The sequence below is a fragment of the Spea bombifrons genome, chromosome 1, assembly GCF_027358695.1.
Source record: "Spea bombifrons isolate aSpeBom1 chromosome 1, aSpeBom1.2.pri, whole genome shotgun sequence".
Classification (NCBI taxonomy): Eukaryota; Metazoa; Chordata; class Amphibia; order Anura; family Pelobatidae; genus Spea; species Spea bombifrons.
This window is the reverse complement of record NC_071087.1, coordinates 127,745,059-127,760,534: the sequence shown is the minus strand read 5'-3', so window position 1 is coordinate 127,760,534 and position 15,476 is coordinate 127,745,059. Positions and strand designations below refer to the sequence as shown.

Below are 15,476 nucleotides of genomic sequence, written 5' to 3'. Positions count from 1 at the left end.
ATGATATATAACCTGTCATAACCAATATAAACTTGCTGGTGAATTTAAATGTTGGCATTGTCATATGTTTATAAAAGGCTTAGCAGTACTGAAAGACAAGTTCTTCTTCAATTTGAATCAATTTAAACTTTGTTTGGAACACTGCCTGGAAATTCTTCTGGCTGTAGGCAAATGGCCAGCACTGTATCATTGCTGATTTGCGTCCCAGTGATGCATATTCTGGCGTTGGAAATGTTAAAAAAATGACATATTGAGCCTTACTATGCTAAGGAAACGTATGGCAACATTTGATTAGACCATGAAAAGAAATTTATTATTTTTTTACATGCTCAATGGTGATTTCTAATGGGTTGTCTTCTTTTGTCTCTCCAGTCTCAGCAGAGCAGATTGAACATCTACACAGGCGTTTCAACTATCTAAGTGGAAATGAGCCAACCTTAAGGTATTTCTCCAGGGCTGCATATTTTTTTTTAGCTTGCTTTTTCAATGTACATTATAACAAACTAAAAAAAACAATAGTTTTTTTCAACCCCTGACAAACAACTAGTAGTACATTTTGTTTCATTATCCTACAACACATAATAGCAACCATAGGTGTCCAAATTGGCAAACATTTCCTATAAAATTAGTTTAGCTTCAAAGATTAAATAGATTCTAAAATAACTTGAGGTAAGGTTAAGACGCACAGCCATATAGATGCTTGATTACTTTTATGGATATATATGGGCACTTTTCTTTCATCAGTGTACTACATATAGTTTATTTGCAATTGTGTTCAACAGCTATTCTCTTTTTTTGAATTGCTTCTCCGGATGGCTTCCCAACTTCCTTATGCAGATCTATTTTTCCTCAGTGATCTCTCACCGTCCCTCTTTGATCATGTCAACAATGTCAACAGCCTTGCCTCTGTTTCTAACTGAATGTTTGCATGATTCCTCGGTATCCCTAAAATAGAACTTCTTCACCTCCTTTCTCCCAATGCCAACATTCCTTTGGCAATCTCCCTCAATGTCAATAATAAAACCATTATCCCAACCCAGCACGCTCACTACCTCAGTGCAACTATTGTTTCTGACCTCTCATTAACTCTCACAAAAAAAAAACAGGATATGACTCCATGCCAACAATAAATGAAACGCTGGGCAACTAGAGGCTTGTGCAAAAAAGTGCATTTATTTTCGCACTTACAGGTGCCCTTGTTCTGGTGGAAGGAAACAATGCCTTACATGTTTCCCGTCCTCAGGCGCTTAATCATAGGCTGACACAGGTGATCACATAATGCCAAAGAATAAATAGACCTCGTAAAGTGACATGTGATTGCGATTAATTAAAGTGACGTACACCAGTGAACAATAATGTTCACATTGAAATAAGCAATATTATAAGTCAAAAGCGGTTACATATACCCCCAAGGGCAGAAAAATATATCAGAAATATGCATCACCATAATTGAATAAATAATTAATATTCACATAAAATCCGCCCATTATTGTGTATATCTTGGAACATGTATACTTCAAAGGTAGTACTTGGCTAATTAAGCAAAATATATAATAGGCTGGAAATACTCATGCTATAGTTATTTTATTGTTGAGGATAGCCATGTATATTCATTGGCCATGTTAGGCCAGAAACCAAATTGCATATGAATTTAGGATTCCTGGCTACGACTTGACTTAAGATTTCCTACATTTATTAATAGCTAACTGCCATAACAGGGGGCATTTTCTTCTGTCTTGGTGTCTAGTATTACATACTTTCTTATTGAATGCTCTTCTCTTGATTAAGCTATTTATTTGGCGCTCTCATCCTTCCTTCACCCGACAGATTATTTTCATATGAATGTATCCCCACCTTAGATTACAGTGATCTGTACCTCATCAGTCTTTTCCCCCCAGACGGAGACCTTTACTCTGGTACTAATGAGTGAATTCTTCTGTTTAGGGCCTGGTAAAGTAGGGGCACTACACCACAGGCACCCCTATAATGAAGGTGCTCAGTTGGGTTATGTAACACGACACTGTGACCCTGCATTAGTAACAAAGCAGCTTGTGAGTGAGTGTGTGGTGTTAAGAGTGTGTAGGGGTGAGTTAGCATATGTTATTAGAGTGAGTTTGTGCATTATTGTATGGTGTTAGTGTGCGGGTGTTAGAGATAGTCTGCGTGTTAGTATGTGTTAATCTGTGTTAATCTGTGTAATTGTGTGTGTGCTACCTACTGGGGGATGGGAGGGCACCAAAGAAATCCTGCACCCAGGCAACAGAAACCCTAGGGTCAGCTGTGGCCCTATTCCCGCTTATCCTACTCTTCCCTTGTCTCCAGTTCTTCAAAAGATCGCTTAAAACGCTCTTCTTCAGGGGTGTCACTATCAGGTTAATTCCACACCTACCTCATTTCTTTCCTAGCCTCACCCCTGCTGTCAATCTATACATATGCTAATTAAAATGATTTATCAGACTTGTGTCTCACTCTATCTCATGCACTCATTCAATCTTTCCCTACCTTGTCCGTGTCTCTACAGTTTTCCTTCTTGTTCTTCACTTCTCTTTATTTGTTTTCTTCTTTCTTCTCCGGTGAGCTGCTCTTTCTGGTGATCCCATGACCCCGGTGTAGCTGGTACAACTCAAACATTGGCACTTATTGCGTAGTATACCACCTTCTAGAATGTAAGCTCTTTGGAGTGGGCCCTCCTTACCTCTTGTACAGCATTCTGGAATACGATGATGTTTATATAAATCCATGAATAATAAACAATTTCCTTCCCAGAAACCAGTTTTATTTGAAGGCACCAAACTAAGCCCTTACCACTATTGCTTGTCATACACTGATCATTTGTAATGTTACTCTTCATTTTCTCTTTCGCTCATTGTAATAGCAGTAAGGAATCTGCTGGCATGCTATAAAGAAATATAATGTAATCATCTTGTAGGGATGTGCACTAGAAGACTTCCAAGATCTTCAGATTCATAATCGGTGTGTAGTATATTGCCATATTGAGTTGACAATGTCAATGTCTATGGAGCAGGCTCCTAGACCAGAGTAGATTGTAATTCAAATTTCCTTAATCCTAGTCGCTACTGTGTATCTAATCTACTAACAACAGATTCGATGGCATCGAAACATGAGATGTAATAATTACAACCTCAACAGTGAGCATCTTCATGGAAACCTTAAACAAATGTGCGTCTCCATTTCAGAATGAATGCAGTGCAAACCGAGCCAGGTGTTGTGTGTACATCCCCGCACCTGTGGTGATTGGAGTATATTACACAATGTTTCCATGGGTCACGGGTTTGAATACAGGCAAGGAGAAATCTGTTCCATGACATTTTATACCACCGTTCTCATCTTTTGTCTCAGATCCCTCTTACATGAGCTCAGGCAGCTGGTAGTTGTATATTTCTTCCAAAGGTACTTCACTAGCATCTTAGATTGCAAAGCATTCTTGGCTATAATCCCCAAATGAATGTGTGTGTGGAGGGGGCACTATGACTACTATAAAACACTACTATAAGGAAACACTATGCAAAGGTAGGTAAGCAATGGGGATATCTTGAATTAAAAATTGTTTCCAAAACATAAACAATGCTGTGGTCATTCCTTTAAGTCACAACTTATCGGCACATAAAGGGCCCTTTAGCATGCAACCTGTTCACAGCATAATGGGGCTGTTGTTCTGGTAATGTTGTCGCTTCCTGATATCATAGGCTGCCAATTCCCTCCCACGCTTGTGATTGTTTTCATTCTAGGAATTCCCCAGGCTGTTATCGGCTGAATAACATAAGCTTAAATGGTATCCTGTGTTTCCACCTTCCATTGCATGGTACAGTTTTTATTCCATACCACAGGTGGTCGCTAACAATATTGCAGAAAAAATATAATAAAGATTAACAAAGTGCTAATAAGTATAATTATTACGATACGATGTAACATGAGTCATCGGTATTAATAATTTGGGATTGATATTAAATTATTTCCATGGCACGTTGTGTGCACCCTTTTAGTGGTAGTATCTTTACTTGACGATCCCATTATGTTCCTTATATCCAGCACCAATTCTAAAAAGATTCTGGCACAATGATCCCATCCATTTGTAATTTAATAGGGCATTCTGCAAAATGTTTTAGGGGTAATGCTGTAAATTGTAAGGTATATTCAGTACTGTGAAAATGTTTTAGGCATGTGTGAAAACACATATAAAGTAAGAATGTTTTAAAAAATAGACATTTTAATAGTTTTTATCAGGGATTTTGTAGGCATATAGTTAGGTGTATGATGAAACAATTATACCAAACAGATGCTAATGATCATCAATGTAATATGTAGGTTGAAACACAAACATTAATTCAAACATGAACAGTTGTGTAGAAGGGACAGAGGCAGACATGGGTTTCCCGATGTTCTGTCCAAGCTCTTCTGAAGAAGCACAAAGAAACATGCAATGCTGAGTACCGTCGATGAAGTGGCCAGCCAAGGAAACGTAGTGTAGCAGGTGAAAGACACATCATGCTTACCTCCATTCACAATAGAAATTCACAATCAGCTCAGCATTGGCAGAAGACAGTGGGGCCCAGGTACACCCATCTACTCTCCCAAGGAGTCTGTTCAGAAGTTGTCATCATGGAAGACTTGTGGCGTGAAAACAAGGCCAAGCGATTAAAAATTGAAATATTTGGCTGTAGTCAAAGGCAGTTTGTTCACCGAACGGAGAGTGGTACAAGAATTAATGTTTTCAGTCAACAGTGAAGCATGGTGCAGGTTCCTTGCATGTTTGGGGCTGCATTTCTGCAAATAGAGTTGGGGATTTGGTCAGAATTAATGATCTCCTCAAAGCAGATACTTATCCATCATGCGATACCACCAGGGAGGCATCTGATTGCCCCCACAGAGCCCTGATCTCAACATCATTGAGTCTGTCTGGGATTACATGAAGAGATGAACTGATGCTGTTTTGAACGCAAAGGGTGACCACATTAAATATTGATTTGATTTAGATGTTTTTCCTCTGTTCACTCACTTTGTATTTTGTTAAATTATACAAATAAACTACTAACATCCATTTTTTAACGCATTCTTACTTTAACACCATTTCTATGCCTGCCTAACACTTTAGCACAGTACTATGTAACTAAGTCAATATTTTACAACATGCTTTTAGAACATTATTTTTGGAACTGATAGATTCACGTTGATCATTCCTCTATGGTGCCGGTAGATCCTCCTTCACATTTTCACCACTCAACCCCTATCAAGTCTGCCAAGTTAAGTTTCAACTTGAATAAAAATACTTTGGCTTGAATTGTTGCTTACAGTTAGCAGCACTTTCCAATGAAAGTAGTTTGCCAAAAAGGATGAGCTCTTGTGCTACGCTGTTTTAAAATGAAAGCCAATACAGGCAAGCTTATTTTTTGTGCACAATTGTGTCAATTTAGCGTGCTTGTCATAACTGTTTCTGACCATATTTTTGTATATTCTCCAAAGTAGGATGGATAACGAATCATCCCTCATTAAGTCTAAATTGCACAGATCTTAGCTAAGCTGTTAATTATTTCATCCATGTCCTCTATTCCCCAGCTGCTCTGATTAGCAGAATGTTCCGAGATCCAGCTAATGCGTTCATGCAGCAGTGGGATATCATTCAGCAGACAGCAGGCGCTCTAAGTAACCTGTTTATTGCTGGGTATAGGTGTAAAATAACAACTGTCCTGTTGAATAGACCAATGTTTGCTAACCCCCAGGCAAGCACCTCTGTTGATGATGCCAATACCAGTCTTCTATATGTGTGATACGGCTCAGCGCTCACGGTGATATGGCTCAGAGCTCACAAAACCAATATCAACATCTATGACAGGATGACCAGATGGCGCCTTTAATTTGGTATAAAAAATTGATCCCTGCAGTGTACATTCTACATAGACGTCCCCAATCTTTAATCAAGTCTGCCTGTGCTGTTGTACAAATGTTGAAGATGTTTCAGATCTAATGAAGTCATAACTTTATTATTAGGACAACTGTGTATCTGCTATGTAAATATTGCAGGAAATGACATGACTGTTGTAGCTTCGATTCTCCGGGCTAGACTTAACTCCCCATTCAAACCCCCCAATAAAGACACCACACCATAAATATGGATGAGAAAAGGCCACAGCCAATTTTATTTATTAGAGTCATTGTCACGCCAAAACCTGAAACAATAAACATAGGTGCGTTAACAAGGACAATGACTCAAACACCAACATGTAAATATATACAATAAACACCCAAGCTTGCCAAGCAATCCAGGTACCATAACCAAATGCCACTTAAGGAAGGGACATACCGAGATGCCCCCACCCTGACCTGAGGTTCCAGCACTGACAGCCAAGAACCTCCCACCAGATGTTACCAACCATTCACTTACCACCACATTAACCCCCTGGATACCTGGCAAGCTGCCGCCCCACAGACTGTGACAAACGACACAAACCTACAAACAAAAGAAAAAAAGGGAGGGAGGGTGGGACACGCAACCAGGTAAGCTAACAACAAAAAATGGTTCCTGAGCCCGGGAAAGCAACCACTTATATAATCTACCCCCAACTCCACCCCCAAAATTCCCGCCAAAAAGCCTACCCCTCCTCCGCACAACAGTCAAGGCCACTATAGCCCATGCTGGCCCCCCCGTGGGCATCAATACAATCCCTCTTACCTTCTATCGAAGCTCAAAATGTTTAATAGGCATTTCATTTTACTTCTAGAGCCCCACCAGGTTCCGTAGTGCTAATACAATAGGAAGAGTGAAAATTAACAACATAAAACTGAGAATACACAATGACAATAACATAAACACACAGTAAGACATACTGATACATAAGAAGGAGAGGATTCTGCAAGCTAACAATCTATTAGGAGGTTGGGGAGGAATGAGACAGAAGGCGAGGGACTGCATGATATTAGAATTTTTGGTATTAGGAGGATATATTCTATGCTTTGAACAGGTATGTTTCGGAGCATTCTTAGGTAGAATAAGTAGTGTAGGGTCTGACAGAACAATGTGGGGAATTCAAGAGGATTGGTACTGCACACGTAAAACCATAGAGACAAGTAGGGAGAAGTGGTAATCATTGATGATATGAATAGATCACAACGCCATAATGTGTAGATAACCCGCTGAAAATGGGTTAGTAAATTAAATTGGAGAAACAGTTTATCCATCTTTGTTCAGTTTCAGAATGTTGGGATGTATGTAATGATCTGTTGGAAAAAAAGTTTGACAGCTACATTTTCCAAGTGAATTTGTCCGTTGACACAAATCCATGGGAAACACTACAATTTACAAAGTTGCCGTATTGGTGAGATTACATTTCTGTAAAAGCTTACAACCACTAACAATACCACAAAACCCTAATCCTGTATCAAACATAAACCAGATAATGCCGCACTAAGCAGGGAGCTCTAGTTACTAGTTGTCATAATATTCTTTAGGTTCGGGTGTTCTTTATTAAGTAAAGCCACCTTTATTATCTAAAGAATGGTTTAATCTATGTAAACAATGACATTTCAATGTCATATGGGTAAGTATCCTACAATTATTGTGTGATCTTGGAAATGACGTAGATTAGTGGACATTCTTTGGAAGAATGGAAAAATACTTAAAGATCAATGAAACGGTTGCCTTTATTGTATAATTATTTATCTTTCTCTGTTTATTGATAGGAAACACAATTTGGATAATATTACAGATCTGGAAACCAATCCTATTAAGTCGAAGATAATTCGTGCCTTTTTTGACAAACGGTAACATGTCTATTTTGCATGTATTCATCATGTAACACAACTTCTTATAATCTATAAGATTTACTGTGTATGTTATTAGTACTCGCTTGGAGTGCAGTATAAATAAAAATACTATTTTTAATAGTCTCATAGTGTAAGTCATAGACAATCAATGACAATGTTACTTGAAGCCTTAGTGCAAAAAACTTTTAGTTCATCAGACATCTGATCAGCAAGCACCCCAGTAATCGTGATCCATAGAGGATAAAAACTCACTGAAATAAAAAACAAACTAACTTGTCTCACTGATTTCAGCTTCAGTTATGTTCCAAGAATGGCACATGTATTACACAACCTCTTCTCCATTTCAGGAATCTACAAATGGGATCTGGTGGGTTTGTAGATGAGATAAACTTTGAACAATTTCTGACCATCATGTCCCATTTCCGGCCAATGGGTGAGAAGGTTGATGAAGAAAGCATTAACATGTGCCGGCAACATAAGCTACGATGTGAGTGTGTCTACTCTCAGCATTTGTTGTTGTTGGATTACAGGCTTACAAACATATCTGTCAGTAAGGTTGCACGTAACTTTGATAGATATTGTAGCTTAAAAGTAGAACATTTTGTCCCATGACCCATATATATATATATTAGTGTGACCACATCAGCCATGTTTTCCAGGACACGTATACATTTCTCATATTGACCAGCACAGGTAAAGTGCTGTCCTGCAGTATGTGGGATGTCACCCTAATTATAATTCTAAATACATAGACATTAATATGTACTTGGCCTCCTCCTTTGCAGCTGTAACATCTTCCACTTTTCTGGAAGGCTTTCCATAAGATTTTGGAGAGTTTCTGTAGGAATTTTTGCCCATTCATCTAGTAGAGGATTTGTGAGGTCAGGGAGTGATACAGGAAGAGAAGGCTTGGCTCGCAATCTCTGTTCTTATTCATCCCAATGGTGTTCGATGGGGTTGAGGTCAGGGCTCTGTGTGATCCTGTCAAGTTCTTCCACACCAAGACATTTTGGACAATGCTATGGTTCCAACATTGTTGAAACAGTTTGTGGAAGGCCCTTTACTATTCCAGCATGACTGTGCCCCAGTGCACAAAGCAAGGTCCATAAAGACAAAGTTCTTAGTCAAAGCTGATGCCTTTGATTGAGCCAATGTTCAAAAATAACTTTCTGTGGAGGCTGAGCCGCAAATTTGCTGGTAGAGACAAATGTTATATTACAGCATAACATTGTTTTCTTATTGTCATAAATTCTTATGGAAATCAACACCAACTTGTAACTTGTTTTTTCTTCCATTTAGTTCTTTTCAATATGTATGATTCTGATAATGACAGTAAGATTACCCTGGAGGAATACAGAGGGGTATGTATGAGGTCTGTTTGTACATGATACATTTGTCTCAACATGCTATAGAGGGGACCTGGCACCATCACAGAATAACTCATCTAATTTTTTATTTATTAAAACTAAGTATGGGTTGTGATTTTTGTTTGACGATCGTTTTGGAGATACTTAGTTTATAGGAGCTTGAGGTCTGTGTCTTGGCGTGGTAAGGCCAGCGTTGTGTAATCAGTTTTCCTGACCTAAGGTTTCTGCCCTTCTCCTTGCCCACCCAACAAAAGTTGCCTTAACTAATCAACAATCAACATCCTCACAGCAGAGATAATCATGCTGATCTTCTGAATAGTAAGGTTAAAATAGCTGCTCCTATAGTAATGCATATAAAGGGGCTTTCTAATACATACATGTATATAATCCAAGGTTGTTATTTTATATAGTATTTAGTGAACTATATAATGTAGGTTTTGGTTTTAAACCAGGCCAACCTGTGACAGCATTTTTGTTATCTTGTAGGTGGTGGAAGACCTGTTAATTGGAAATGTACCGGAAGAACTAAGGGATAATCTCGGCAATAAAAAGGAGTTGGCAAAATCTATTGCAGATGGAGCAATGCTAGAAGCTGCTAACCTTTGTGTGGGGCAAATGGTAATTATTATGATCATTAATATGGTGCTGCAAGTTATTTACTAGAAAGGCTATTTCTCCTCCCAGTCTTACCACGAACTACAGATCCCTCGATCCTAGAATGACGCAGACGCAGTAGGCATTGTTCAACATCAGCTGGAAAGCAGCATATAAGGATAATATATACGTGGTTGGCATTGTTTTTAAAACAAATATAATAGCATAAAGTATTTAGAGAAAGCAGTAGTTAACAGTCCTTGTAGATTTGTTCTGTATAATGAATAACATTCCCTTCACACACTAATTCACACTTTTGTCCGGCATTCCCTCTGGGAATTGACAGGAAAGTGATCCAGTTTGGCTAGTTAATATAAATTGTAAAGACACAATTTCCCATGTATTTATGGTGGTCTTTAAATAGTCTACTATGCAGGATATTATATCGGTTCGCAGTGCTAGCAAAACCACATGAGACCAATTGCAAGCAAAGTTAATGGAATACTTTGTGAGTTGGTAAATACTCTCTTATCTAGTAAAAGGATTGTTGATTAAATAGGAAGGTCCACGGTGAAAAAATAGTTTTTTTTGTCATGTAATACTGGGGCTGGTTTAATCTGGCGATTAGATAGAAAATCATCTAACCTTTGTGCATTTCTAGCACAATGTATGGCTAAAATGTTACGCTCTATTAAGTGACAATTTGTAATCTGTAGGATGACAGGTGTACTTTAAGTTAGTCATTATTAGCTAATGCCATGCAATTCTTTCTTTTTCTACGACATCATATCAGACACATTCATTTATGCATTTAATGTAAGCTAAACTGTACAATGCTTCACAGGAATCAATAACATTTTAACTGATAGTTAAAAAATACATGTTGGTTCTACTATTCTTTTTATTATCTGTTATTCTTTTATTCTTATTGACTTTTTGATTAGTATTATTATTATTATTGAGCGCAGACAAATTACGGAGGGTGTTGAGAACCATGCCTGTGAGCTAGCCTTATGGTATTTTTCCACAAAGTTCCTGGCTTTGAGGGCCCTGCTTGTGAGGGTACATTTTAAAAGAGTAGTAGGGGTAATTGAAACATTGTAATTGTTGCAGTCCTAACATACAATATACACCGGTCAGCCATAACATTATGACCACTGACAGGTGAAGGGAATAACACTGATAATCTTGTTATCATGGCACCTGTCAGTGGGTGGGTTATATTAGGCAGCAAGTGAACATTTCGTCCTCATAGCTTATATGTTAGAAGCAGGAAAATGGGCAAGCATATGGATCTGAGTGCCTTTGACAAGGGCCAAATTGTGATGGCTAGAAGACTGGGTCAGAGCATCTCCAAAACTCTTGCGGGGTGTTTCCGGTCTGCGGTGGTCAGTACCTATCGAAAGTGGTCCAAGCAAGGAAAAGCGTTAAACTGGTGACAGGGTCATGGGCTACAAAGGCTCATTGATGCACGTGGGGGTGAAGGCTGGCCTGTGTGGCCAAATCCAACAGATAAGCTACTGTAGCTCAAATTGCTGAAAAAGTGCCAGAACACGTAGTGCATCGCAGTTTGTTGCGTATGGGGCTGGGTAGCCACAGACCAGTCAGGATGCCCATGCCAACCCCTGCTGAAAGCACCTACAATGGGCACAAGTGCATAAGAACTGGACCACGGAGCAATGGAAGAAGGTGGCCTGGTCTGATGAATCACATTTTCTTTTACATCACGTGCAAGGAAATCTCACACCTTAGGCAATGAAAGGGTTCTGTGCAAAGCATGCTAACTCCCTATATAGAACATTATAAAAAGCAAACATTTCCATAACGAAGTTGAAAGATTGCCAGGACTGTCAAGTATATCACAATAATGAGGCAGTAATCATTGCTCATTATACTCTGGTCTCTTCAAGATTTCAGCACACTTGAAGAAAAAAAAACCCCACAAGTCATTGCATAACTATAAGCATAAATTCATCCCCAGCTCATCTGCCTTATGTCCTTCAATGAACCAGAAAACATTGACATACACACTACCATTCAAATGTTTAGGGTCATAATTATATATTTTTGAAAAATGAATACATTTATGGAATATTATACGACAGCATTTGTAAATTGCATACATAACAGTACAATACTGGCAGGTTATTTTCTGCAGATGTGCCATTTTGCTAATGACGCTATCAAGGAACATCACCCAACAAGCTCTGACGTGTGTGTGTACAGTCTAGATGCAAGAGAGCAGTCAGCACTGTCATCTAGAGCAAACCGTGGGTGGAACCTATCATATAGATGCTAAACTACTATGGGGTTTATTCACTAAAAGGAGAGTTGGTAGAAGAGTTGTGTTTTTCCTTTACTATTCTTTACGAAGGGTCAACACTGGCAAGTTCTCTATTGTGAAGGGCTGGTCCTGTATAACGCATACATCTCTGGGCAAGGAGGCTTTGAGGAAATCTATCTGATTTAACTATATGCCATACAGGGCCAGTCAAGCTCTTTGTGCAGCAGAAGGTCGCTGGGGTTGGAGGTTTGCATTGTAAATGAAGTCAAGGAGCTGAAACATGACTCTCCCTTTTGTGAATAAACTTCACTGGTGAGCTCCTGTTCAGTAAAGTAAATACAGTGACATCTTTGAGCTACCAGAAGTCATTTTGTGAAAACATCACAATGTCTTATATTCAGGGAAAACAAAAAAGAACAGTCAAATGATATACCCAAGGCGTGCAACTTACAGGAACCAATAACTCAAAAATGGCTAGGTGCTATTTTTTAAAAGAAACTAAAATGGGTAAAAAATTTCCATGATTATTACTAATTTCAATGCCCAAAGACACATTTGTTATTTTGTTTCCACCGCAATTAAGCATTCGAATTCTGAAACTTGATGGTACCAATTGCTTTTTCACTGTTCCTCTTAAACAGCTTTTTAAAGTTTTTAACCCAGACTCAAGTCCCAGTAAAATTTTCTACCTGGATTCCCCATAAACATGACTAATGTGTGTGTATACAACGTAAAAACTAATTAAAACCTGGAATTTATGCATTCTCCCGTACGCTGGAAAATATTACACTTTAATAATAATTTACAGCTTATAGGCATGTTTGATAAAAACATACCCGACAAATAAGAATGATACTTTTGGGATTTTCTCAGAAATGTATGCCTTTCCAGCTATTCAAACATTTTTCTTCTTTTTTAATAGGAGCCTGATCAAATATACGAGGGGATCACTTTTGAAGACTTCCTTAAGGTAACCTAAAGTCTGCAATGCTGGGGCATTTTTGTTTTCGTTCATGTATTTTTTCAGGTATAGTGTTACTGAGCAGTAGCATTGTAGTTGGCTTATGTATGTATCCAGTAGCCAGCCACGTGTGTGACATTTATTGCCCTCTGGCCTTTAAGTATCAGGGCTGATTGTAACACACCAGAGGGCAATAAATGTCACACACGCGGCTGGCTACTGGATACATATATAAGCCAACTACACCCAGAGTTGGTCATGCACCAAAGGACAAAACCCGCTGCAGTATCGGCAGTAACGGTACAGAAGAGGTGCCCAGTGTGCCCATTGACCAGTCCGGGCCTGCTTTCCTGAGTTATACAGATAGATGTCACAGCGATCACTTTAAACGCGCGTATGTATAAAATCCAAACATCCGAGCCAAAACCATAACTGATTTGGCGACAAAGAACAAGTTCCTCTACCTACTTTAGACCTTATTGGATCCTTGTTTTGTTACCACAGAAAGCCATATTCATAAGTTTTATTAATACTAATATAATTACATATTATTAGTAATATTAGTACTATTATGATTACTAATACAAGTAATAATACGTCTGAATCCATTTAAGGTATAGACAGGGCATTTCATGAAAATCATGCTTGTGACCTATTGGTTTGCAAACATTAAATATTTAGTTTGATAATTTACAGGAATATTTGGTTTCCGGTACATACCACAACCTTATAAATTGAACCGAGTCAGTGTTACAGCCAGGAATGTTTAGACAAACTTCAGGGCTGCAGATCCCAGCCACCCTCCATGGTCCATGGCTTTGTGCCAATGGCTACTTGAAGCTGTCAATCAGTTGCAGGAAAGTCCCATTGAAATCAATGGGAGCGCTTTGCGTGCATGTGCAAAGGCCGGGGGGAGGGGGGCTGGAGTGCTCACTGAGGCAGTGATGGAGCTGACCGACAGCTGGGCAAACGCTGGGGGTGTTGGGCACATGAAATAAGTCTAATTTTGCATTTAGAACAATACAATAGAATTATATGGCAGGAGTTATTGGAAACTATGTAGGTAACCCTAATCCAAAATGAAAAACTTCTCATCTTTCATTACAGATTTGGGAGCGAATCGATATTGAAACCAAAATGCACGTCAGGTTTTTGAACATGGACACGATCCCATCCTGCCGTTAATTACAGCCGTTGAGACTGTTTAACCACGCGATCAGGATAAATGAGTTATCTTGAGACTTCGAGGCCGACTTCTGATTCATCTGGTGGTAATGGGACAAAATCGGAATCCACGGCTTTGAAACTGCAAATTGGTTCTTGGTGGAAGAGTGTCGGAAATTGTCTATACGGAGAGTTTTTTGTTTTGTTATTATTAGAGAGGACTGTGCGGTGGTTCCAAGCAGAAGAGACAACACACTATGCAAATATATTTATATTCTCATTCTATGGAATACTGCATATTTTATTTTTTGAAAGCTATATTAGCTCTAATCAAATTACATGGTGTTACTTTAATAAAAAAAGGGATTGTCCGGGGCAATGTGTTTGGTGTATAATTTGAATATGTATTATAGTGGGCAAAAGGTATAAAGCAAATGTTCACATGTGTATACAGGGAAAAGAAAAAATGTTGGTGCGCCAAGCTAGTCTCAGGCTCAAATAATACAAATGTATGATATGAGGCCTACCAAACAGTGTGAGCATGCTACAAATACAGCGTATTGGCTGTACAATGTATACAAAAAACAAAAAACGTCTGCGCTTTTTACTTTATAAGGGTAAGAAGCGTAGACAGTTTTTGTTTTTTTCTCACGTGTATGTCTGTTGCAAAATTCTGATCGTTTAGAGTGAAAATACAAATATATATATATATACATATGTTATATATATATATATATATATATATATATATATATATATATATGTACATACACACATAAGTACAGACTTGTATTCCTTATAACCAACACTATCTGTTTTCTACAGCCAATTGGTCACAACAGCCTTACAGATGGTATTTGGAGGAGAGTTTCTTGCCATATACAATAAGGGGCGCTTAGTTCCAGTGCAAATAGTAAGAGCTATACGACGTTTTCTTTCTGCATACTAACATCTTGTCAGTGCTTGGTACTGGTAGCCATTGTTTAGTGATAGCTTCTGGGCGCCAATACTCTCCGTGGTAAGCACCTGGCACATTGGTGTACCCCACACGGATGTTTTGTGTCTAGCAGTTAGAGGCTTTGAAAAAATATCTCCAAAATTATTAAAAAGAAAAAAAAAATATTTTAGCAGATGAATTCAGCAGCGGGAGACACTGTTCACAACATTATATTGTCAAACAACCACTTCCTGAAGCTGTACTCTTATGATATGTAAGTGGTTGCACATCTGTTCAGCTTAAAGGTAACAATAGGCTATTGGAATTATATATTATGTGTTATATACTGACAATAAAGGCCACACACCAGTACAACCTATGGTATGAAAA

At 38.5% G+C, this 15,476-nt stretch overlaps 1 protein-coding gene across 1 annotated transcript in view; it reads left to right on the top strand.

Annotated features, from left to right (window-relative positions):
- The window catches only part of TESC (tescalcin), a 43,196-nt gene extending 28,600 nt beyond the window's left edge, over nt 1–14,596 (top strand). Inside the window, exons 2-8 of the mRNA XM_053473317.1 lie at nt 373–442; nt 7,696–7,776; nt 8,127–8,266; nt 9,079–9,140; nt 9,633–9,764; nt 12,947–12,994; nt 14,093–14,596. Of these exons, the coding sequence (XP_053329292.1) occupies nt 373–442; nt 7,696–7,776; nt 8,127–8,266; nt 9,079–9,140; nt 9,633–9,764; nt 12,947–12,994; nt 14,093–14,170 (611 nt within the window). The 3' untranslated portion in view covers nt 14,171–14,596. The remainder of the gene's footprint in view (nt 1–372; nt 443–7,695; nt 7,777–8,126; nt 8,267–9,078; nt 9,141–9,632; nt 9,765–12,946; nt 12,995–14,092) is intronic.
- Nucleotides 14,597–15,476: the final 880 nt, after the last annotated feature.